Source organism: Dermacentor albipictus, chromosome 2, assembly GCF_038994185.2.
Source record: "Dermacentor albipictus isolate Rhodes 1998 colony chromosome 2, USDA_Dalb.pri_finalv2, whole genome shotgun sequence".
Classification (NCBI taxonomy): domain Eukaryota; kingdom Metazoa; phylum Arthropoda; class Arachnida; order Ixodida; family Ixodidae; genus Dermacentor; species Dermacentor albipictus.
The window spans coordinates 152,187,580-152,213,232 of record NC_091822.1 but is presented as its reverse complement, the minus strand read 5'-3'; the positions used below and the strand labels follow the sequence as shown (position 1 = coordinate 152,213,232).

The 25,653-nt window shown below is 50.9% G+C and overlaps 2 protein-coding genes across 2 annotated transcripts in view; both read left to right on the top strand.

The window, feature by feature from the left end:
• Positions 1-25,653, top strand: part of LOC135899884 (uncharacterized) — a 285,314-nt gene that overhangs the window by 144,838 nt on the left and 114,823 nt on the right. The gene's annotated exons all lie outside the window — the stretch shown is intronic.
• LOC135899858 (uncharacterized) lies at positions 19,024-22,836 on the top strand. The gene has a single exon (XM_065429251.1). The coding sequence runs from the start codon at positions 19,138-19,140 to the stop codon at positions 22,516-22,518; it is 3,381 nt and encodes a 1,126-aa protein (XP_065285323.1). The 5' UTR covers positions 19,024-19,137; the 3' UTR covers positions 22,519-22,836.

Here is a 25,653-nt window from a genome sequence, read left to right as displayed (position 1 = left end):
AATGTGTATTTTTTTTTTCTAAATTCTGAAGGCAATAAAACTCTGCGCACTTGAACAATAACTGAGAATTGAGGCATTTACTTTTTGCGACATTTAGTTTCGTGTCGTGATTTTTGTAGTAACTCTATGCCCGTGTAGCGGGCAACCGCCATAATTTAAGAAGAAAACGCGCAAGCTCCGCGAGAGAAATCACGCGCCCTGGCGTCCTCGCGGTCTCCTGCGTTCCAGCGATCCACGAAGAAAAGAACGCCATTCCGGTGCACTGGAGAAGGAGAGACCACACCAAGCAGAAGCGACTCACGTATTACAGTAGGCGCATGGCCAGCGAGTGGGATCAATCCGGCGTCGACCAGTCGGCGTTCGAGGTGTCGACCTTGACCGGTTCTTCGAGCGGTGACGAAGGTGAAACTGCTTCCAGCGCCACTCTCGTCGCCGTTGTGTGCTGCGTCCTGGCGTGCATCATCGCAGTAGTCATCGCGCTGCTCCTATCCGGAGGCCTGGAGCTCTTCGACGATGCTGGCTCAGGTGGAAGTGGTGACGGCGGTGACGTAGAATATCCGACGAAATACCCGCCCGTTGCCCATTCCGCACCACGGCCAGCGGTTACTGCTGACCCCACAACGAAAGCGCCACCATCGCCACCGGTCACCGCTCGCACTACAATGTTCAGGTCACCGCCGACAACACCAAGACCGGTAACAACGAGGCCGTCTCCTATTACACGTACTAAGCCTACTACTACACCCGTCACCACAACTACGGTGAAAAAAGCGACTCCCAGACGTCCGCCACCTCCACCGCCTCCGCGACCTCCACCCCCTTCGACAACTAAACGCCCTCCACCACCTCCTCCTCCTCCGCCGACTCGGCCTACTCGGCCACCTCCGCCGCCTCCGCCAGTTCGACCTACTCCGCCACCTCCGCTCACACAGTCATCCATAAAACCTATCTCGCTTCTGTGCACCTTCGGTAAAAAGACAGGCGGCAGCACCGTCTATCCACCGGATGGTTTGTGCGACTACATCTTCTACGACTCCATGTACAAGAACAATCGCAACCAGCTCTTCGCAAAAAACTGGGACTACGACGTATTCTCCATTCTCTCGCGAGCGCAGAAAGCCGACCGCACCAAGTCGCAGTACGGTGCGGGTTTCGCCTTCGAACATCGCAACAAACTCATCCAGGACCTGACTGACACTTCCCTGCAAGTTTTCTGGGACCACAACTTGTTTCATTTCGGCATCATCGACTGTCCCATGCACGGCGTCACTCCGGCCCACATGGACGAAGTGTTTGTGGCACTCAAGAAGCTCGAAGACGTCGCCAAGATAGCGAGAACTTCTGGAAACGCCTCGTACGTCATCCTGGGCGCGCTGTCCGCCACTAGCCAGTGGAACGACTACTTCAAAAACAAGTTCAAGAGCACCTTCAAGCCGGACCTGTTCATCTCGCTGGGCCACCAGCTGCGGGGCGATCCGGAGAAGAGCCGGTGCATCGCCACCCCACCAGCCATACTGGAGAAGCCGACGGGGTTTCCGGAGGAGCACGACTTGCACGACGCCGCGCGAGCCCTGGCGGCGGTCGCTTCGCAACCCGGCGGCCCACGGATCTCCATCTCCGTTTCGATGAAGGGTCGCTGGTCCACGCTGAAGCCGAACGTCAGGACCGAGGTATTCGCGCCCTGCGTCACGAGCAGCCAGGGGCCCTTCTACGGCAGCTACACCGAGGTGTGCGACACGCCGCCCTTCTCGAACAACCTGTTGCACGAGGGGCAGCAGTACGCCATGCGCGCCTACGACGACGCGTCGCGGCGCATGTTCGTGTACGACAACGAGCAGACTCTGTGCAAGAAGCTCTGCCTCGTCAAGGCCAACTACAGCACGCTGGCATTCGGCGTGGCTATCTACGACCTGGACTACGAGGACACCGACGACACCTGCTCGAAGCTCAACACTCTAGGAGCCTACAGCCGCACCCAAGTTGTGAGCACTGTGCAGAGGTATTTAGCCAGCCAGTTCACCGATCCGTCCAAGGAGGCCGAGTGTTCCAAGCTGTATCAATGAGCAGTTTGAGACCGTGACTTCACTCTTTAATTACCGACGCTGGCGTGCCGGTTATGGAATAGCGTACTCATCTTGACCGGGGTAATTTGACCAATGCGGCTACGAATCAAGCCGTTTCCGATGCGACTGACATTCGCAAATGTAAGCTCCAAGTGCCGGCTCCTGGTGCCTTTTGCTTGTTTTCGTATCGCGACGATGTCGCGGGAACTTGTATGCATTTTTGTGTAGCTTTTCCTTCTCTTTTTTTTCATTTTCCCGTGTGTTCTGTGCAAGAAATATAAAGAGATCTTAACAGTAAAGGGCGTGTTTTCAGTGAGGTCCCTTAATTGGTTCTGTTTAACTCACACCGCCCTGAGTCACCTCCTAATGCGTAAGGGCACTGCACCAATCCATGTAGACATAATTATTGACAGCGCCCAATATTTATAATAATTGGTACTCTTGTATACAACGCTTGGCAATGTACTGAGGTCTGCTTGGCATGGGGGACAAGTGATTTAGAGGTAATTTTGTTAAGTGACACGCTCACCGCTTATTCCGCAGGGAACTTTAACGAATTATATGGTTTTACATGGGCATAATTCAGTTGTCTTCGCGGAATATGGAAGAAGAAGAAGTCGCCCGTGGGAGCGGAAGCTTCTCGGCTCCATGGATTTATGAGAGTTTCCACAGCCTTTTTTTAATCCTACACCCGAAAGCGGGACATCATATGAAAAATAAGTCATCGCGAACCCCGGGATAGCAACCTTTTAGGTGAGCGTAAACTTTGCGAGTTTTTACGGCACGAAAATCGCGAGTCCCGTGTGAGTGGGGCCAGGCCTTACGACGGGTTGGGCCTGGCGCATCCTTCGTTGGACTCCTGGATTGAACGAAATACCACGGAGATGGAGGTAGACGAGGCAGGAACTGGGGAGACCCCGGATAACGGACCCAGCGACGCAAAATGCGTTTCGGTGGGAGAAGACGCTGAAGGCGTTGCGTATGGTTGGATCGAAGTTACACACAGAAGAAGGCACCGTACGAACGCTACCCAGATGGCGGGAAAGGGCGACACCCGCTCGCGAAGCCCGATGCCCCAAGGCGGCCGAAGCATAGTGAACAACGTTCTACGAGCAAGTAGGATGCCCAGTCTACCCAGGGATGATATCAAGATAATTGTTCGACCGAAAGACGGGCTGAATATAAGGAACACGTGCAGAACGAGTCTCGACGAGGCGATACGCAAAAAAGCGGTAGTGGGCGACGACGAGATGATCACGATCTGTCCCAATCCCATGCAAAACATTCTGGTGGTAAGCGCATCGGACGAGACAACTGCGACGAAAATCGCTAAGATAAGGGTTTTGACGATCAACGGAAAGAGGCACGAGACCAACGCGTACATACGTTTCGGCGCCCGACCAAATGGCAAAAGGGATTATCCGCAACATTCCCCTGAAGTATACGCAAGACCAGCTCATGCATGCTCTGGTGAACTCGAGAAACCGCTCTTTATCATACGCCAAGCGACTCGGCAGCACGACCACCGTGATATTGTTGCATGAGGGAAACAGAGTCCCCACATGGACTTACTTCGATAGCATCATGATAAGATTATCATTGTATCGGAAACAGATTGACTTTTGCAAAGAGTGCGGCAGGCTCGGCCACCGACCCGACGTATGCCCAAGGCCGGAGATAAAACTATGCCCGGCCTGCGGATCGAAGAACCCGAGCATCGAACACGAGTGCACACGCAAGTGCCGGATCTGCGGCGAGGCGCACCCCACGGCCGAGCGAATGTGCAAGGCAAAATGTAAGTTGCCGCACATAGTGAAGGAGAGAAGGTGGCGGGCGAGAAGCAGAGAAGAAAGGGAACACACATTGGAAGAAGGAAAGACGACCCCTCAGCGGACCCCATCACCATCGGGGTACAGTATGGCGCAGGGAAAAGGCCAAAGTCGCTCGACATCCGGATCCCTCTCGCCGATAAGAAGATGTAGCCAAAGTCGTAACAGACCCAAGAACAAAAGTCGAAGCCGGAGTCGGAGTGGAAGCCCCAACCGAAACCGAAACCGCCCCTTGCCAGACGGCGTGCGGGCCACACATGCGAGATAAAGACAGGGCCGCGCAAGGTCACCTGGTCCGACATAGTGGCGGAGAGAAATGGATACTCTGTGAAGAGCACCCTCCTTTCTGGCAGCACGAGGGAAGCCCCCGACTCCCTCCTGGCGGCGAGGATGGAGATAATGGAGCGAGAGAAAAAGGAACTTCGAGAAGAGCTGGGCAGGGCCAGAAACCAGAACGAACAATCAGCGAGGAAAATCGACGAGCTACGGCAGACGCTCAACGAAATCTTGAAGGGCATGAGAGAATCCCCTCATGAGAGGATCTCCTCTTTCACCTCCCGCGAGGCCGCCGAGCGAGGCTATGCGACCGCGACAGAGGCGAAGTAGGCCAGAGGGACATGTGCTGCGGCGAAGAAGAAGCGCCGGCGACGGCGGGTTCCAAGCGCAAGAGGGCAGCCGCTGCCGTTGTTGTGCGGGACCCACAGCGGAGGAGTGACGGCGGCGGCCAACCCGTCTGGCGCGGCCGCTGTCGTTACCAACACAACACAAATCGCGGTGGACGCAGCTGGGGATCACGCGAACGCCGACTGCGATGTCAAGGAGTTTCCGGCAACGTACAGAGAGGTGCTTGGTCACTATAGGAAAGAACGAAGAAAATATCCACAACCCCACGGGTACCTAGACAGGTCCCAGGCGGTCGACCTGAGACGGTTGCAGACGGGCACTTTCAGCAACCCATACCACCTGCACCGCGTGTGGCCCGCGCTGCACCCGTCGCCCGGCTGCCCGTGGTGCGAGCACGAACGGGCCGATATGGCCCATGTGCTTTGGGAATGCCAACGCCACGTGGAACAAGGACAAAGAGGAAGGGTAAATACAAAAGCAGAACCCTCTGAAGCGGGGCGCCTCGCTGAGAGATGGCAAGCCGCCCTCCTCAGAGAGGCACCCGAAGACCAGGAGTGGGCCGTCCAGCGGCCCAGGAACGTTGCTGAGGATCTCGAAAAATTTTCCTCGGGCGATGGACCCCTGGCAGCCTAGCCCCGGGCACCAACATCAATAACCGTTGGACAAATAAAGTTTATTCCTATCCTATCCTGTCCTTCGGGAAATATTCTAGGACCTCTGGGAGGGCGCAAAAGCGCGTTTCTCTGGGCGAGAATTGTGGCGGACGTAGCCGGCATCGTCTGTATCAGTTCCTAACATTTACACAGCAAACAGCCAAAAACAAGCGCGTCGGGACAAAAATATGCAACTGCAACAGAACGCGCTAGCGTTTTACACACTAAATGAAGAAGAAGAAACATTAATAACGAATAGTCCGGCAGTTCTTGCTGTGGTGGCCTCAGGTGACGGCTTGAAGTCCTTGGACTCGAGCGGAATCTTCGGCTTGCCGGACGGCCCAGAGCTGGTATGCCAGCTCTGTGCTTTTGATAACCGCCTCCCAGCGGCGGCGACGCCTACGGAGAAGGTCCCCAGAGGCTCCCGCATCCGGGGCGGCGTCGGGAAGAAGCGAGCTCGAGCCTTCTCCTACTCAGGCAACGGCCTCAGTAGGATTATACTGGTTATACGACAGATTAAACGAGTTTTGTGCTAAAACCACACACACACAAACACACACACACACACACACACGGTATTCTGTTGCGTACGGAATTTCATGTGAGAAAACGAACGGTACCTGAATACCCTCGGTGCGACGCATATGTGTGATTGGGTCCATAAATTATTTATAAAAGCTACAATTTCTATGCCTTCTTTACCGAGGTTCAGCCCGTATGTTGGGTCGGCTTGTTGCCGACTAAGGTCAGCCGGTACTGGATATAGTGGAACTATAGAATAAGGAACCAACTTTAGAGAAGAGAAACTGTACCTTCCACAGTGGTTCGAAAATAAGAAGCGGCAGCGCATGGAACTTAGCGGGGAGCCCGACAGATGGCACTACCTAAACCGGAAGCGGAAAGGCATTTTTAGTGCACTATTCAATATGGCCGCTTTTTACCAGTGGCGTACGCTGGGTACGCGCTGTGCTCGCCTTGCTGGCTTTGCGGTGTGACTCAGCTGCCGCGTTTTAATTGCCAGGAGACTAAAGAGCCTCTACTGAAGCCCATACAAACAAGCCACAAGTGAGTTAACAGGACGTGCTACTTTATTGGTAGAAGAAAATCAGTGTACCTTCTCGTAGAAAAGCAAAAAATAAAATTTGCATATTGATGTACGCAAAAACCATTAATGCGAACTCGTAAACTGCTCACTTTCGGCGTTGCGCATGACGGCCTGGTAGTGAGCGACAACCAGCGGCGCAAACAGATTGGATAGCGTCCCACCTGTTTAGACCGGCATTCGCCGCTGGAAATTAACAACTTGCATTACGAAGCAATCGAGTGACTCGGGCATCTGCTGCCGCGGCCAACACAGCGAAAGGGACTACCCGGCACTTTAGCGTTACCTCTTTTCCAACCTGCACGTTTCTTTTTGTTCTTCCGGAGGCTGCTAATGCGTAACTAATGCTTGGTGCCCCACAATCTCAACATGGGCATCACCATTTTGCAGCCACTTTTCAGGCCTTTCCAACCATGTGGCTATCAACTTCATGCACTTCGAACCATGTAATCACGTGTGCTGGTCTCCGTTCACGCCACATCACGGCCGATGAAGGCCCATAAGCATAATTTGCCCGCGGCTGCAGCAGGAAAGGTCGAGCGGGGAGAGCACCAATTACGGTGCATGTAAATTGGGAGTCTTTGTCGCTATGTGGAGTGCAGGAGCAGATGGTTACCTCGAGAGACTGTTGCCCATGGAGCTGACCAGGTCGCCACAACCAAGAAACATAACACGGCGACCATTATCCAATGAGAGTCGGCATTAAACCACCGCATAAGGTTCAGACAACACACTGTACATTGCCTAAGACTCACATGAGAACAGTTGGCATTCACACCCTACAGGTCGCTTACAGCACATTCAGCCATCCGACCCCAGGCACAGTGCGTGCCTACGTTACGCATGGCGGTCTAGTTACGAGTGACAACCAGCAGCTCAAGCAGATTGGACAGTGACCCACCTGTTTGCATTGACAGTCGCCGTAACTTGCATTGCGAAGCAATAGGGTGACGCAAGCATCTGCTGCCGCAGCCAACACAGCCACATGGAGTGCCCAGCATTTGAGCGTTACCTCCTTTCCAACCTGCACATTTCTTTTTGTTCTTTCGCATGCCACTACAGTGTAGCTCACACTTGGCGCCCAACATTCTCTGAATATGAGCATGGTCGGTTTTGTGGGCATCACCATTTTGCAGCCACTTTTGCAGGCCTTTCCACAAATGTAGATATCAACTTCATACACTTACAACCATGTAATCATGTATGAGAGTCTCTGTTGATGCCAAATCATGGCCGAGGAAGGCCACAAACAAAATTTTCACACAGCCGCCGCAGGAAAGGACGGGGAACAGGGAGCACCAACCACGGTTTGTGAAAATTCGCAGTTTATGTCACTGTGCGGACTGTAGGAGCAAGTGCTTGACTCGAGAGACTGTTTCCCAGTGCAACTCACGAGGCTCCCACATACGAGAAACGGTGACAAGTACCAAGTCGGACATCAGCCAAACCAGATTCTGCAATCAATCATTTCAATGTAGCTTGCGCAAGAACACAGGCTGTCGAGCAAGAATCACAATCCTGAATGAGTCTAGGAATTAAATATGGCAACGAGAAAGCTTGCATTCAAGAAAGAAGCCACTCTACCTTGCAAGCACTGAAAGCCAAAACTGTTAAAAAAAATGTTAAATGCTACTTAGCACATCAAGTGTAAAGTGTAAAGGCTTAGTGTAAAGGCTAATGCAAGACACATCTGCCAATACCGCATCAGCTATTTCAGCTGAGGAATTGCACATGGCAAGGTACACAAGAAAATACTGCTACAGATATGTTATGCTTCCAAATAGTGACTGATATTAAGTATGAGCAAAGAATCGGTTGACCTTTAATGTTTGGATGAAGAAGAAGAGGAATGATCTCTAACAAGAATCCAAAATGAAAAACCTTGCATTCATAGAAAAAAATTATGCTTGGCACAAATGGAATTTGGCGAGGCCAGGAAGCTCACTAAGTAAGGGCAAGCCGATGGAGGTCTTTTGGCCAGCGTTGTCTGTGCTTGTTCAGAGGTCGCAGGTACATCTGAAGACACAGAAGTTTCGTTGATGAGGTACCTGGGTGACTCAGCCAATATCCGTGCTGGCGGAATGATGGCGAAGGCTCATTTCACTCTTGACACAGTCGTACGTAGACTTGATACCTTATCCGAATAATTCTGGAATGGCTTCTTTGTTCGTGGTATAAAGCCTTGCGAATTCGGCTCCAGCCACTTCCTGTAGGTGTAGATGGGGGCTGCCGTGATGACCAAGATGTGACAGAACAGCGACACATGAGACACAGCAGATATTATTCAAGCACATGTAGTGTATTCTTTTGAGTTCGAACCAATTCTGCTGAACTGTAAACATGAGCAAACATTCATATCATCTGCTACAAACAAATGACATGCATCTCAAGACTAGCAAGCCAATACAGCATATATCAAGCATATTTATTCTTGAACCATGTGTTGTTTACCTTGTAGTAGCAGCCAAAGTCCACACAATGAGCTTGTTGTAGCAGGCAACAGCTTCTGTTTGGTGCATGGAGCGTGTTGCTTTATACTGGTGCCGTCCTCATTGCTGCATGTCTCTAGCAGAAATTTTTACTTCATCAGAATTTGAATAAGCACAATTTTCCAATATAACATGCGAAAAGGTGTGACATATACATTGTAATGGTTTGTGACTACAGAACACATGCAAATGTACACTGTTTGTCCTAGGGTGCTTAAGCAGCATGGTAAATGAACATTGTTACTCTCCGTAAAATTGATGTCTGCCTAACTATAATGCATGTCAACAGCTTAAGTATTATTAAGATCACAAATGAGAACACTTATGCGCTCGTTTACACACTAGAAGCGATCACACTGCTTGTTTCACGAGCAAATAGAAGAAAGAAGGAAGCTATTACAAATGATGCATTCTTTTTCTGCATGAACGTTATGCACCGCTTCACTATTGCAAAAATAAATGCCCTGAGGTAACCCAAACTGAACAGAAGGAATATTTTGAACCAACAGCTACGAAATATAAATATGGGCGAATTATCACGCGTGCAACTGTTTAATATTTATTTCTGTACTTTAGCTTCAGTTTATCAAAGGGTTATTCGTTTCTGCGGATGAAAGGAGTTGCCGGAGGACCCGAAGTATGTATATATATATATATATATATATATATATATATATATATATATATATATATAGTCATATCATAAGAAGCCAACAAACACTGACACCAAGGACAACATAGGGGAAATTACTTGTGCTTAATAAATGAAATAAAGAAACGATACAGTAATGGAAAATAAGTGGATGAAAAAACAACTGGCCGCAGGTGGGAACCGAACCCACAACCTTCGCATTTCGCGTGCGATTCTCTACCAATTGAGCTACCACGGCGCCCTTTTCTCGTCCACTTTCTTGGGCATTTATGTGTCCTAGTAGAACCCTGGGAGTGTTAGCCAGCGCCACCACTCACAGACCTAGGTCTGTGAGTGGTGGCGCTGGCTAACACTCCCAGTTATCTAGCGACCCTCCTCGTCCCCGGCACTCCTTTTCTGCCACATCTCGCCGAAACCGGTCCGAATGGCGTACCCCTGATGACAGGCCGATCTGCTTCCACTGCTGTCGCATCGGCCACGTCGCCCGTCACTGCCGCAACCGATGGCAACCACCTCCTCGGACTTACGCCGCCACTTATTCCCTCACCTTTGCATCTCCTGTACCCTATGCCACCGCCATGAACCCACTACCGCTGATGCCCCTGCTTCGAACCTTCACTGCAGCCGCTCGCCCTCACCTCGTCGCCACCAGTCTCGTTCGCCCAAACCCCACCGCTTCTCTTCGCCACCAATCGCCTCCCGGAGCCAGCCGGGAAACTAGGCACTGCAGCTTCTGGAGGTGAAGCTGCGTTATCGACCCTGCCCTCAAATCCTCTGCTCACGTTACCTACTAACTGAAACCGTCTTGACGTTGACGTTGACGGCTATCCTGTCACGGCACTCATTGATACAGGAGCACATCTTTCTATTATGAGTGCTGCCTTCCGACGACAACTGAACAAGCTCCTCACCCCAGCGTCGGCACGCGTCGTCCGCGTTGCGGATGGCGGTACTGTGCCTACCATCGGCATGTGTACGGCACGTGTCAGCATCGCCGGCCGCCACACTCCTGTCTTCTTCACCGTAATTGCTCATTGCCCCCACGACCTCATTCTCGGCCTCGATTTTCTCTGCGCCCATTCTGCTCTTATTGACTGCTCTTCCAGTACTCTTCGCCTTGACTTGCCGATGCTCGCAGAACCTTCTGACACATCCCTCTGCCGCTCACGCCCCACCGGCTTTCTTCGTCTGCCGCCAAAGTCCATAGCCTACATTGAACTGTTGTCTTTCCCACCAGTTCCTGATGGCGAGTACCTCGTTACTCCTCTGCCCGACATCCCAATACAGTATGACGTCACCGTGCCTCACAGTATACTTACTATTACTGCGAACCACACTCGCATGCCTGTCTGTAACTTTGGATTGGCAAAGCAAATTCTACCGCAAGGTATTTGCCTTGCGACCATTGATTGTCTCGGCGACCAATACGTGGCAGCGTTATCGACCGATGGTTCTCGCGAGCTTAGCATGCCCCTCGAGCCAGCCTCGGGCGTCGATCCCAACCTAAAGAAAATAGTTCCGACGGACCTGTCCTCTACGCAGGCTCAAGACCTTTGCGAAGTATTATCGTCCTACTGCGATATTTTCGACTTCGACGATCGCCCTTTAGGCCAGACGCTCGCGGTCAAGCATCGGATTCTTACTGGCGATGCTGCGCCTATGCACCGGCGACCGTATCGAGTTTGCACGTCGGAACGCCGAGTAAGTCAAGATGAAGCGAACAAAACTCTCGATAAAAACATAATTGAGCCTTCATCGAGCCCCTGGGCGTCACCTGTGGTGTTGGTTAAGAAGAAGGACGGCACGTGGCGCTTCTGTGTAGACTACCGTCATCTGAACAGCATTACAAAGAGGGACGTCCACCCGCTACCACGTATAGACGACGCCCTTGACTGCCTACACGGTTCCAGCTATTTCTCGTCTATTGATCTTCGTTCGGGGTATTGGCAGATTGCTGTTGACGATATGGACAGAAAAAAAACGCGTTCATAGCACCTGATCGCTGGCCTATACCAATTTAAAGTAATGCCGTTTGGATTATGCAACGCCCCTGCCACCTTTGAGCGTAAGATGGACTCCTTGCTTCAATGTTTCAAATGGTCTACGTGCCTCTGCTACCTCGACGACGTCATCGCCTTCTCGCCAACGTTCGACACTCACCTTGAGCGTCTAACAGCTATACTTGATGTATTTCGTAAGGCGAAGCTGCAAGTTAACTCGTCCAAATGTCGTTTTGGCCACCGACAAATTACTCTTCTTGGCCATCTCGTTGACACTTCCGGAATACAGCCTGATCCCGACAAAAGTCGCGCTGTCCGAGAGTTTCCGGTTCCAAAGACAGCCGCAGACGTTCGAAGTTTTGTAGGGCTGTGCTCGTACTTTCGTCGTTTTGTTCCAAATTTTGCGACAATTGCTAGGCCCCTAACTAATCTTTTGAAGAAAGACGTACAATTCTCGTGGGGTACTGCAGAAGCCGCCGCCTTCTCTCGTCTCGTCACTCTTCTAACCTCACCGCCTATTCTCGCCGACTTCGACCCTGATGCCCCTACATAATTACGTACAGACGCCAGCGGTCATGCCGTAGGTGCCGTCTTAGCCCAGCGTCAGCGTGGCAAGGATAACGTTATTTCTTATGCGAGCCGCCTCCTAGCACCACCGGAGCGCAACTATTCCACTACGGAACGCGAATGCCTTGCTGTTGTCTGGGCGGTTGCGAAGTTCCGTCCTTACCTTTACGGTCGCCCTTTTTCCGTCGTCACTGACCATCATGCTCTCTGCTGGCTCTCATCGCTAAAAGATCCTACAGGCCGGCTTGGTCGATGGGCTTTGAGGCTACAGGAATTTTCATATTCCGTGGTGTACAAGTCTGGCCGCCTGCACCAAGACGCTGAGTCGCGTAGTCGCGGCGGACTACGTGACCCGCTACGCCGTAACCCGTGCTCTTCCGACCAGTTGCACAACTGACGTTGCGGACTTCCTTCTACATGATATCATTTTGATGCATGGTGCTCCGCGTCAACTGCTTACAGACCGCGGCCGCACCTTCTTGGCCAAACTCATTGACATCATGCGTGCCTGTTCAATACAGCATAAATTACCACCTCCTACCACCCCCAAACGAACGGCCTCACTTAGCGCTTGAACCGCACCCTTACAGACATGCTATCCAAATACGTTTCAGACGACCACCGTGACTGGGACCTGGCTCTACCTTACATTACCTTTGCATACAACTCTTCCCGTCTCGAAACTGCTGGCTTTTCCACGTTTTACCTCTTGTATGGCCGCGAACCAACGCTACCACTGGGCACCGTGCTTCCGTCCGCCACAGCTTCAACTAGCGATTATGCCCGTGATGCAATCGCCCATGGTGACCATGCTCGCCAACTTGCGCGCGCTCGTCTACAAGTGTCTCAAGACAAGCAGAAACAACGCTATCACCTCCGTCACCGTGATGTCCATTTTATGCCCGGCCCCCCTCGTGTTGCTTTGGTCACCATCGCGTAAAGTCAGCCTATGTGAAAAGCTGCTTTCCTGTTACACAGGCCCATATCGCGTGCTCCGCAAAGTGACCGATGTCACCTATGAAATCGTTCTAGCCACGCCCACTACGTCCTCCGCTGTGACAGCCAGTGACATTGTCCACGTTGGCCGACTCAAGCCCTACCACTCTCCGTGCACCTTGGATATTTAACAGCACTGTGACGGTGCTTTTGCCGCCGGGGGTTAATATTACGATATCATCGAGCGATGCTCAAGAGACGAGCCGCCGCGAGAACGATGAAGAAGAATATATATATATATATATATATATATATATATATATATGTATATATATATATATATATATATATATATATATATATATATATATATATATATATATATATATATATATATATATATATATCGCTGTATATCGCCATACATCGCCATATATAGCATCGCTTACATTGTAGCTCGGTCTCCTTAAGAGGAAGCTTTAGCTCGGGTGCCCGTATCTAAATACATGTAGAAGAAGAATTCGATTTTCTCGGCGACCAATGCTCTAAATTTGTCGTGGTTTGTTGCATTTCAAAGAACAACTTAAATTCTAGTGACTGGTGGTTTCGAATTTTTCATTTACGTTGTCAATTTTTTATTAAAAATTCACCATCATCGCAAATGTGCAGACATCTAAACTATCAAGTTTAAAACTGTCGAACTCAGCAATGAAAAATGATAGAATTCTGTGAATTGCACCTAATAGTACATCTACAGAGCACCAAATTTCAATGTTAGACTTCAATCTCAAGAAATTAGCTATATGGAACTAGGTTTTCGCTGAATCATTGTACACAACCTAACCAATTCACGTAAGACACGAATTGACACGCCAAAGTTGTCCGCTTTGACTGTTATAATGGGTGCCGTTCACTGAACAGTGACATGTGTGCTTGATGCAGAGCTATCAGTTTGTAAACGTCGTGCTTTTATTTTTTAGGGATGAACTTTCGAGTTTTTAATATATTTAAACAACGTTCAGGCCCTAAATCGAAATTCCGCTTCCAACAGGCACTAGAATTTAACTTTCTCTCTCAAGTGCAACAAATTTCATTAAAAGCAATCCGGGGGTTACCACAGAAAAGCGTTTCTGCTCTTTACATGTATTTGAATAAGCCGCGTCGGAGTTGGGCGCGAGCTAAAGCTTCCTCGTAAACAATTTGTCTGGCGATCAAATACATGAATAATAACTGCATTGTCATTACTAAAGATGCTGCAAACGAGTTCTTGAACGCTACGCACTGTCAAAACAAGTAAAATATGTATTTTTTCATTAAAGAATATACTTGTATGTGCCAAAAATTGCGACCAAAATAACCGATATCAATGCTTCCATGTTCCTTCATATTACACGAACTGTAGAACTACTATATCAGTTCGAAACCAGCAAGGCAGTGCATGCCGCTGATATGAAAAATGTAAAGGCCATGAAATTAAGAAGCTGAGGACAAATATTGTAATGAAACTTTGTCATTCAAGAACCTTGTTTAGATTCTTGTACATATGCAACGGCCAGTGAAAAATCTCAATGACGCTGTCATTTGTTCCGATGTATTACGCAGGAGCAGCTGTCACAGGTCGTATATCGTGAGTAATTGCGCCGAAATTATAGCCGCAACAGAGAGCACGTATAAAAAGCAGTAGTTCTGCAAAATAAACAAGGGTGAGTCAAACGAAAGTCAGCCAGTGCGAATATATGACAAACGGGGTACCTCATTTAAAAGTAGTCTCCATGATCATTTAGACATTTGCCCCGTTGTCTAACGAGTCGCGTGATACCCGTCTCATTAAACTTCTTGGGTTGCTGCTTCAAAAAGTGTGCAACTGACTCTTTCACGTCACCGTCCGACACGAATCTGGTTGCCTTGAGCTGTTTTTTCATATGCTCCAAAAAGTAGAAGTCGCAAGGCGACAGGTCTGAGCTGTATGGCGGATGTTTCAGCGTTTCCCACTTGAACATTTCCAGTTTTGTATTAACCACATCAGCGACGTGGGGACGGCATTGTCGTGGAACAAGATCACCATGTTCGTCAATTTTCCGCGTACTTTGTTTTTGATTATGACACACAGCCGGTCTGGCGTTTTACCAAAACCGAAACAAATTGATAGTCTCTCAAGATTTAGCAAATTCTATCAGTAATGGCGCCTTACGATCGAAAAAAGAAAGTCAACAATACCTTTCCGGTGCAAATGACGCCCTTTCCTTTCTTGGGGGTGGTGAATTCGAATGTTTCCACTGTAAGCTTTGCTGTTGTGCTCCAGGTTCATAGAAGTGGCACCATGGTTCGTCCCCGATCACAGTTGGAGACAAGAAGTCGATACCCTTATGGTGATACTGCATCAGATGAGTCAAGGCAGCGCTGAACTTCGTCTTCTGGCCGTGGTTCAAAATCTTTGGCGACCATCGTGCACACAAGAGCGGACAACCGAGATGTTCAGGAATTATGGCGTGCACCGAACCGTGACTGATGTTCATACGCTCTGCCAGTTCATCGATGCTTATCTTCCGTTCTTGTCTCAACACCTCATCAACCTTTGCAATTTTGTTAGGGTTGATTGCACGCTGGCTTTGGCCCAGTCTTGGATCGTCTTTGCAACTTGCACGTCCTTCTTTGAATTGTTTGCTCGAACGCTTCACAGTGGCCAATTAATGCAATATTCAACGTGCACGGCAGCCATACGGCGACTAATTTCTTTTTGGGAAACATCTTCAGCTGTCAAAAAACCTCAGGGCACCGCGCTACTCAACTTCTAGAGCGTCCATTATGTCGCGCAACGATGTTCAACCCAGTGTTTGAGAGCATTAAACAGCCTTGGTACTCACACCTGCGTGTCACTTTTGTAATAGAGAGATGCCTCTGTGTCGCGTACACGCCTCGCAGATAATGGACCGAACAATTATTGCGCGGGGTGGGATGGCTCACTTTCATTTTACTCGCCTTCGTACATTAGAAATGAGAAGATGCAATGGCAATATACCAACGCGAAGATACAGCTTGATAAAAGGCAAGAAAGTGTCACTGGAAACAAAGTTCACTGCACGTATACGCAAAACCCCGCAACAAGATAAATAAGTATACCAATAAGTCTCCAATAAATCTACGTATCTAAGAAAAAGTCACTGCATGCAATGCGTCAAACAATGCAAATAAACATGCTGCGCAATCAGAGATTCACGGAATGCTAGATGCCACCCCGATTCCATCCTCTCCCACTGATGTATCACGCGCGACGGAAGGCGGCGCGCTTGCTCCCCGCTTTTCTCTTTTGTGCACACAAGACTGAGCCACCATCGTCGTCTCACCCATTCCGGCCCCCTATCCCCCTCCCTACGCTTTCACTCGCAGATACAGCAAGCGACGTGCGGTCGCGATGTTAACACCCTTGGACTTTATGCGAAACAAGAGGGCGACGGCGATGGCAGGAATGCACCTGGAGTGTCCATATAATTGCTATATCGCAATAATATGATAAGAGTACCCGGCAACTGAAGCGTCCCATGGCCCATTACTGTCCGCAAAAGAAGTAACAAAATCGAACTTTCACCATACGACAATTTGCCGCGCCACGTCTTTTTGTTTTTTTTTTTGTTTTTCGTGGGGCCGGGGCACCGAATCGCGAGTATCGCGAGTGTTTGTATTTTGCTTGTCTCGTAGCATGGTCTGATGTGAGACATTAGAAAAGTCAATGCACCTTTGGCGTGCAATATTTATAGTAACAACAAACCCACAATGTTCCTCAATTGAAAATCTAAAGCACAACTTTGGAAATGTCAATGCACCTTTCACATCAAAGGTTTATCATAACTTTATACCCATAAAATCAAGAAAAAGAAATGGGCATGGGCCGCACATGTAATGAGTAGGGAAGATAACCGATGGTCATTAAGGGTTACGGACTGGATTCCAAGGGAAGGGAAGCGTAGCAGGGGGCAGCAGAAAGTTAGGTGGGCGAACGACATTAGGACGTTCGCAGGGACAACATGGCCACAATTAGTAAATGACCGGGGTAGTTGGAGAACTATGGGAGAGGCCTTTGCCCTGCAGTGGGCGTAACTAGGATGATGATGATGATGATGATGATGATGATGATACCCATAAATTTCGTAATTGACATCCATGCGCTGCGTAGATTCCGCGGCCTCCGCAAGATGCTGTGGCGAGCCCGTTCGCCATCAAAACGCCCTTGAAACTTTCTGCTCGGATGGGGCTGCTTGGCGTCACGTGACTCCCGGTGCATTGGCGCTGCCGCGAAATCCAGCCCAAGTTCGCAAGGTCCGCGCTGAAATGTCTTTTCGAGCGTGAAAACGACATCCTAGAGAAAATTCAGAATGATTTCCGGTAGCGGGGATTGCTTGGGTGGGCGGTGCATAGACAGCACGAAAAAATTTCCGGGGGGGGGGGGGGGAGGGAGCGCTGAAGCCCCATAAGCCCCCCCCCCCCCCCCGGGCTGCGCCCCTGGACAACGCTACTCCTCAGTCACCCATGGCTACGGCTACAAGATGAAAAACACCACGCGCGTTCCCATATCGCTTTCTCTTTCGTGAATGTGTGCATAACGATGGCCTCGCAACTGCAACTTTATTTCGGAAACAGCAACGGAGGGTCCCGACTGCCCATATGTAATGCTGCATCTAGTTAGCTTGCCTCCGCCTATACGTTAACGAGACGAACATATTACATAGCGATTGAAGCAGCGCTGTTAAACGACTCACCGGCATTGCCGTCCCCAGTCGTAGCAGGACCCGGCTCCAATTTCGATGCACACGCGTTCCACATGTCTCACGACTGAAATCTAGCTTTCGGGCTCACACCCCAAGTTAAATAACGCGAGATACCGAAGCGCAATAAACTGACTTTAGCACAAAATAACCAACCGTTGTACGAACCAAATAATCCGTACCTGCCGTGCACGCGAACATACCGGTAAAAATTTTTTAAAACAAATTATGGGGTTTTGCGTGCCAAAACCACTTTCTGATTATGAGGCACGCCGTAGTGGAGGACTCCGGAAATTTGGACCACCTGGGGTTCTTTAACGTGCACCTAAATCTAAGTACACCGGTGAAAATTTTAAATCGAGGCAAGAGGTCACGTGGGAGGTCGATGATGCTGAAAGCTATTGTGCGTTTAAAATGACAAAAAACAACAAAGTTGGTAATAAAGAGCACAATGTAAATTTAGGAATGATAAATTTGTACTCTTTGTCATGGAATAAAAACGCTTCGTTTGTTGTTGAAGAAAGATTGTAGGTTAAAATTGGGCTCACTACGGCGCCTCTAGCGGGAGATAATGCGCTCACGGGGGAACCTTTTTAATTGTTTAGCTAAGCCTGTTTTTTTAGCAACGCCCTGCGGTCGATTTTTTCGCCCTCTGTGGTCATCTATTACATTTGAGAGTGTTCGGGACCTGGTGTAACGAAACATAAGAGTTTACTGAATGAGGCTCTATGCAATGAAAATCCCAGGGATTGCATGATAAAAAGTGGCCCTATTTCGGAGCGTAATTCGCGGTCATGCGGAACACATAGGTCGCGTGGTGGGTTTTTTTTTTCGGTCTACGTACTTGCTTATGCGCTAAAACGCACTGCAGAAGACGAACAGCTGTGCGGTGTTGAGTCACCCGCTTCTCAAAAGCATACACCTTTAGATAGACTGCAAATTGTGCCTTGGATCAGCAAAATTTTCTTCTTTATTGCTCCTTCTTTTTCTTTAGATTTTCTTATTTCTTCATTGTTGTTTTCTTTATCCGTGTCTGGCAGTTTCACCTCCTGGGTTTTAACCATTTTTGAGGCAATCAGAGTCTTCCTCGTTTCCTTTTGATGCTGCGTAAACGCCAAGATAGGATGTCTCTCGTTGGCCTAAATTTCGAATCAATCATATTTCTTTCCCTAATTCTGAAGGCAATAAAACTTTGCGCACTTGAACAATAACTGAGAATTGAGGCATTTACTTTTTACGATATTTACTTTCGTGCCGTAATTTTTGTAGTAATTCTATGCCCGTGTAGCGGGCAAGCGCCATAATTTAAGAAGAAAACGCGCAAGCTCCGCGAGAGCAATCACGCGCCCTGGCGTCCTCGCGGTCTCCTGCGTTCCAGCGATCCACGAAGAACGCCATTCCGGTACACCGGAGAAGGAGAGACCACACCAAGCAGAAGCGACTCACGTAGTACAGCAGGCGGATGGACAGCGAGTGGGATTCATCCGGCGAGGACCAGTCGACCCTCGAAGTGTCGACCCTGACCGGTTCTTCGGACAGTGACGAAGGTGAAGAGGATTGCAACGTCACACTCGCAGCCGTTGTGTGCTGCGTCCTGGCTTTCATCATCGCCATAGCCATCGCGCTACTACTATTCGGAGACCTGGAGCTCTTCGACGATTCTGACTCAGGTGGAGATGGTGACGACGATGACGTAGAAAATCCGGTGAAATACCCGCCCGTTGCCCGCTCCCCGCCACGGACAGTAATTACTAATCGCCCCACAACGAAAGCGCCACCATCGCCACCGGTGACCGGTCGCCCTAGACTCACTAGGTCCCCGCCTAGAACGCCAAGACCGATAACAACGAGGCCGTCTCCTATTATACGTACTAAGCCTACTACTACACCCGTCACCACAACTACGCTGGAAAAAGCGACTCCCAGACGTCCGCCACTTCCGCCACGTAAACGCCCTCCGCCACCTCCTCCTCCGCCTGTTCCGACATCTAAACACCCTCCACCACCCTCTCCTCCTCCAGCACCTGAACGTCCTCCGCTTATTCCGACATCTAAACGCCCTCTGCCACCACCTCCTCCGCCACCTAAACGCCCTTCACGGCCTCCTTCTCCGGCTCCTCCGACAGCTAGACGACCTCCACCGCCTCCTTCTCCGCCTCTTCCACCTCCTGCGGCAACTAAACGCCGTCCACCACCTCCTCCGACAAGTAAACGCCCTCCACCACCTCCTCCTGCGCCTCCTCCTCCAACTAAACGCCCTCCACCACCTCCTGCCACAACTAAACGCCCTCCGCCACCTCCTCCTCTGCCTCCTGCGACAACTAAACGCCGTCCACCACTTCCTCGTCCGCCTCCACCGCCTCCTCCGACAACTAAACGCCCTCTGCCACTTCCTCCTCCGACTCCTGCGACAACTAAACGCCGTCCACCACCGCCTCCTCCGCCTTCGACAACTAAACGCCCTCGGCCACCTCCTCCTCCGCCTCCTACGACAACTAAACGCCCTCGGCCACCTCCTCCTCCGCGTCCTACGACAACTAAACGCCCTCGGCCACCTCCTCCTCCGCCTCCTACGACAACTAAACGCCCTCGGCCACCTCCTCTTCCGCGTCCTACGACAACTAAACGCCGTCCAGCACCTCCTCCGACAACTACACGCCCTCCGCCACTTCCTCCTCCACCTCCACCGACAACTAAACGCCCTCCGCCACCTCCCCCTCCGCCTCCTCCGACTACTAAACGCCGTCCACCACCTCCTCCGGCAACTAAACGCCGTCCACCACCACCTCCTCCACCTCCTCCGGCAACTAAACGCCGTCCACCACCGCCTCCTCCACCTCCTCCGACAACTAAACGCCTGCCACCACCTCCTCCACCTGTTCCGACAACTAAACGCCCTCCGCCACCTTCTCCGACAACTAAACGCCGTCCACCACATCCTCCGCCGCCTCCTCCGCCTCCCCCGACAACTAAACGCCCTCCACCACCTCCTCCTCCGCCTCCTCCGACAACTAAACGTCGTCCACCACCGCCTCCTCCGCCTGCACGGACAACTAGACGTCCTCCACCACCTCCTCCTCCGCCTCCTCCGACAACTAAACGTCGTCCACCACCGCCTCCTCCGCCTGCACGGACAACTAGACGTCCTCCACCACCTCCTCCTCCGCCTCCTCCGACCACTAAACGCCGTCCACCACCTCCGCCGGCAACTAAACGCCCTCCACCACCTCCTCCTCCGCCTCCTCCGACAACTAAACGTCGTCCACCACCGCCTCCTCCGCCTGCACGGACAACTAGACGTCCTCCACCACCTCCTCCTCCGCCTCCTCCGACAACTAAACGTCGTCCACCACCGCCTCCTCCGCCTGCACGGACAACTAGACGTCCTCCACCACCTCCTCCTCCGCCTCCTCCGACAACTAAACGTCGTCCACCACCGCCTCCTCCGCCTGCACGGACAACTAGACGTCCTCCACCACCTCCTCCTCCGCCTCCTCCGACCACTAAACGCCGTCCACCACCTCCGCCGGCAACTAAACGCCGTCCACCACCGCCTCCACCACCTCCTCCGACAACTAAACGCCCTCCACCACCTCCTCCTCCGCCTCCTCCGGCAACTAAACGTCCTCCACCCCCTCCTCCTCCTCCGCCAACTCGGCCTACTCGGCCACCTCCGCCAGTTCGGCCTACTCCGCCACCTCCTCTCACACAGTCATCCATAAAACCTATCTCGCTTCTGTGCACCTTCGGTAAAAAGACAGGCGGCAGCACCGTCTATCCACCGGATGGTTTGTGCGACTACATCTTCTACGACTCGATGTACAAGAACAATCGCAACCCGCTTGTCGGAGGACAGTGGGACTACGACGTATTCTCCATCCTCTCGAGAGCGCAGAAAGCCGACCGCACCAAGTCGCAGTATGGTGCGGGTTTCGCCTTCCAACATCGCGACAAACTCATCAGCCAACTGACCAAAACGTCCCTGGAAGCTTTCTGGCAACACAACTTGTTTCACTTCGGCATCATCGACTGTCCCATGCACGGCGTCACCAAGGCCGATATGGACGAAGTGTTCGTGGCACTCAAGAAGCTCGAAGACGTCGCCAAGATAGCGAGAACTTCTGGAAACGCCTCGTACGTCATCCTGGGCGCGCTGTCCGCCACTAGCCAGTGGACCGAGTACTTCAAAGACAAGTTCAAGAATACCTTCAAGCCGGACCTGTTCATCTCGCTCGGCCACCAGCTGCGGGGCGATCCGGAGAAGAGCCGGTGCATCGCCACGCCACCAGCCATACTGCAGAAGCCAACGGGGTTTCCAGACGAACACGACTTGCACGACGCTGCGCGAGCCCTGGCGGCCGTTGCTTCGCAAGCCGGCGGCCCACGGATCTCCATCTCCGTCTCGATGAAGGGTCGCTGGTCCACGCTGAAGCCGAAGGTCAAGGCCGAGGTCTTCGCGCCCTGCGTCACGAGCAAACAGGGGCCCTTCTATGGCAGCTACAAAGACGTGTGCGACACGCCGCCCTTCTCGAACAACCTGTTGCACGACGGGAAGCGGTACGCCATGCACACCTACGACAAGGCGTCGCGGCGCATGTTCGTGTACGACAACGAGGAGACTCTGTGCAAGAAGATCTGCCTCGTCAAGGCCAACTACACCAAGGTGGAATTCGGCGTGGCGATCTACGACCTGGACTACGAAGACACCGACGACACCTGCTCGTCGCTCAACACTAAGGGAGCCTATAGCCGCACCAAGGCTGTGAGCACTGTGCAGAGGTATTTGGCCAGCCAGTTCACCGATCCGTCTAAGGAGGCCGAGTGTTCCAAGCTGTGGCGATAATAAGGTTGAGACCGTGACTTCACTATTTACTGACCGACACTCGCATGCCGGTTATTGAATAGCTTAGTCATCTTGGCCGGGGTTATTTGAACGACGCAGCGGCGAATCGAACTGCTTCCGATGCGATTGACATTCGCAAATTTAAGCTCCAAGAGCCGGCTCCTGGAGGCGTTTGCTTGTTTTCGTATGGCGACGATGTCTCGGGAACTTGTATGCATTTATGTGTAGCTTTTCCTTCTCTTTCTTTTTTTCATTTTCCAGTGTGTTCTGTGAAACGATCCTAACAGTAAAGGGCGTGTTTTCAGTGTGGTCCCATCATTGATTCTGTTTCACTAACACCGCACTGAGTCACCTGCGAGTGCGTAAGGGCACTGCACCGAGCCATGTAGACCGAATAATTGACAGCGCATAACATTTATAATAGCTGATACGCTTCTACACAACGCTTGGCAATGTGCTGAGATCTCCTTATTGATTTAGAGGTAAAAGTTAAGTGACACGCTCACCCCTTATTGCGCAGTTCACTTTAACGAATTACATGGTTTTGCGCGGGTATAATTCAGTTGCTCTAAGTCGAATATTGTACCTCCTCTGGGAGGGCGCAAAAGCGCGTTTCTCTGGGCAAGAATTATGGCGAACGTATACCCCGCATCGCCTCAGTCAGTTCCCATCATTTGCACAGCAAGCATCCGAAAACAACCGCGTCGGGATGAAAGTATGCAAGTGCAAGAGAACGTGCTAGCTTGTTGTCATACTTTCATTGTCATCATCATCATCAGCCTGGTTACGCCCACTGCAGGGCAAAGGCCTTTCCCATACTTCTCCAACCACCCCGGTCATGTACTAACTGTGGCCATGCCGTCCCTGCAAACTTCTTAATCTATTCTAGCTGTAGGGTTAGAGGCTTTCATACATTGGCGTTTCTTGATCAGATCTTTCGTCTCCTGCGATAGTTTGCTGGTATCCTGCCTAACGGAGTTACCACCGATTTCTATTGCACACTCCTTAATCATGCCCACGAGATTGTCGTTCATTGCCTCAACACTAAGGTCCTCTTCCTGAGTTAAGACCGAATACATTGTCATTGTCACGCTGTCGTTTTACCATCGTCATCTCTTTAGTATCGTCATTCTATAGTCGCCACATCGCAATACGTTGATCCATCGACTTCGTTCCTGCTTTTTTATCCCATCCTAATTATGGTGTCGCCATTCAATCATTATTCTGGCGTTGTCACTATTGGGCACTCATTCTGGCGTTGTCATTATTGGAGCTTCGTCACTCGGTTGTCGTCATGCCAACGTCGTCACGTGTTCGTCGTCACGCATTCCCTCACCCTTCCATTGTCCTCATCATCCCATTGTCCGTCAATTGTCCTTTCATTGACGTGGTCCCGTCGTCGTTGTACCGTATTTGTCTTTCCATCGACGTCGTTCCTTCTCCGTCGTTCCATCGTTGTCACTGCATCGTCTTTATGCAGTCGTCGTCATGTCGCCATGAACATGGCGACATGACGACGCTTAGCAACAAACGTCATAGCTAAGTGGGAAAGTACTGGGGTATATCGAATATGGCCGAAACAATAGAAGTATAAGAATGACCTCGCCTTCGAGTGAACACCGCCTATGGAAGCGGCTAACGGTACTGCTTCGATCGGTCAAGTGACAAGTCCACACTGAAACAACTGTGGCTCAGTTGAAACCGTGGAGCATACTCTGTTTGAGTTTCGAGCGTGTGCCGACGAGCGTGCATTCCAGGAACGTTGCAAGCGTTCACTTACTCGGAGTCCTTCATCATTTCACTGTGTCTTGAGCCCTTTATCCTGCCTCACGCAACGGAGGCGTGCGATGAAGTTTTTTATTTGCGTACTCAGAAAACATTGGTCAGCTCGACAAACTTTAGTGGTGCTATGACACCTTCATGCACCTTTCACGCAGCGGATTCTGTGACCTAATAGTAGGATGATGCATACGCTGAAGGTTTCTACCTTTGCACGCCATTGGCCGTGAGTCCGAAAAATCTGTGCCCAACTTTTTTTACTTCTTTCATTTTTTTCCGCGTTTCTCCTTCTGTCTTTCTCTCCCCAATTTCCTCCCCTACGCAGAGTATCATGACCGCGATGTCTATACGCCGGCTAAAATTTTTGCCTTTCATTCTCTCGCTCAGAATGACCACTACAGATAATAAATGAACGGGACTTCAGGAAGAGGATGTATTGCTACGCTAATCGAGTGCTAATTGCATTATCATCGAAGGCCATCATGAGATTTGTCCTGCCATAGGTTTTTAGCCGCGTAAGCTGTTATAGGCTCATCCCGTTTTGGTTGGCGAGGTTGTCCGCCGCCGCCAGTGTCCGATTTCGGCCGCAGCTATCGCCTAGCGCGCGAGAAGTCACGCGATCTCACGGCCTGTCGCGTAGCATCGACACGTGCTCACTTTGCATTGCAGTTACATATCGTGGTGCGTATAAAGCCATGCTTTATAGTGTTTCTTGCATGCCCCCGCTTAACTTTGCCATTGGGAAGATGCATCCCTTGAAAGGGAGGAAAATAGCGCGTCTGTAATGCATCAAGGACAATGGTGAAAGGAAGGCATATCGCCGCTTAGAAGAAACATAGCGAACAAGAAGAAGTGTCACTAGCGCGCGGAATTAAACGGTCCGTTCTTCATATCGCCGCCCGATTCATAGTGTTGCAATCAAACCGCTGGCACAAGTTGTTGCATCTGGGTCGCAAGCCCCAAGGGTAGCGTTGGCCTGGCGGCCTGGGGCACAACTGGAAGCATCCGAAGGTCCGAGCAAAGCATGAGTCGACTGCTAACAGAACAACTTGTTTATTCTAGCATCGCAAAAGAGCGGCCGGTCAGGTCGACCGAAGTGGAGAGACGGGAGCGCACGCTACTCGACGGAAGACTGCTGACGGGGCAGCTGCTTTTATACTCTCGGAGGTGAGGGCAAGAACGAACGTCTCGGGATGAGGCCACGTGACGGGGCACGGACACGCTGAGAGACACGTTGAGACGAGTGTAGTGACGCATCCGCTGGGCCGGCGTCGGTCCGACTTCCTCGCTTCACACTTGGGGAGCTCCTCTCCCTGGCTGCCGCGCTTTGACAAGTGTGAGCACCAACGTGCACAC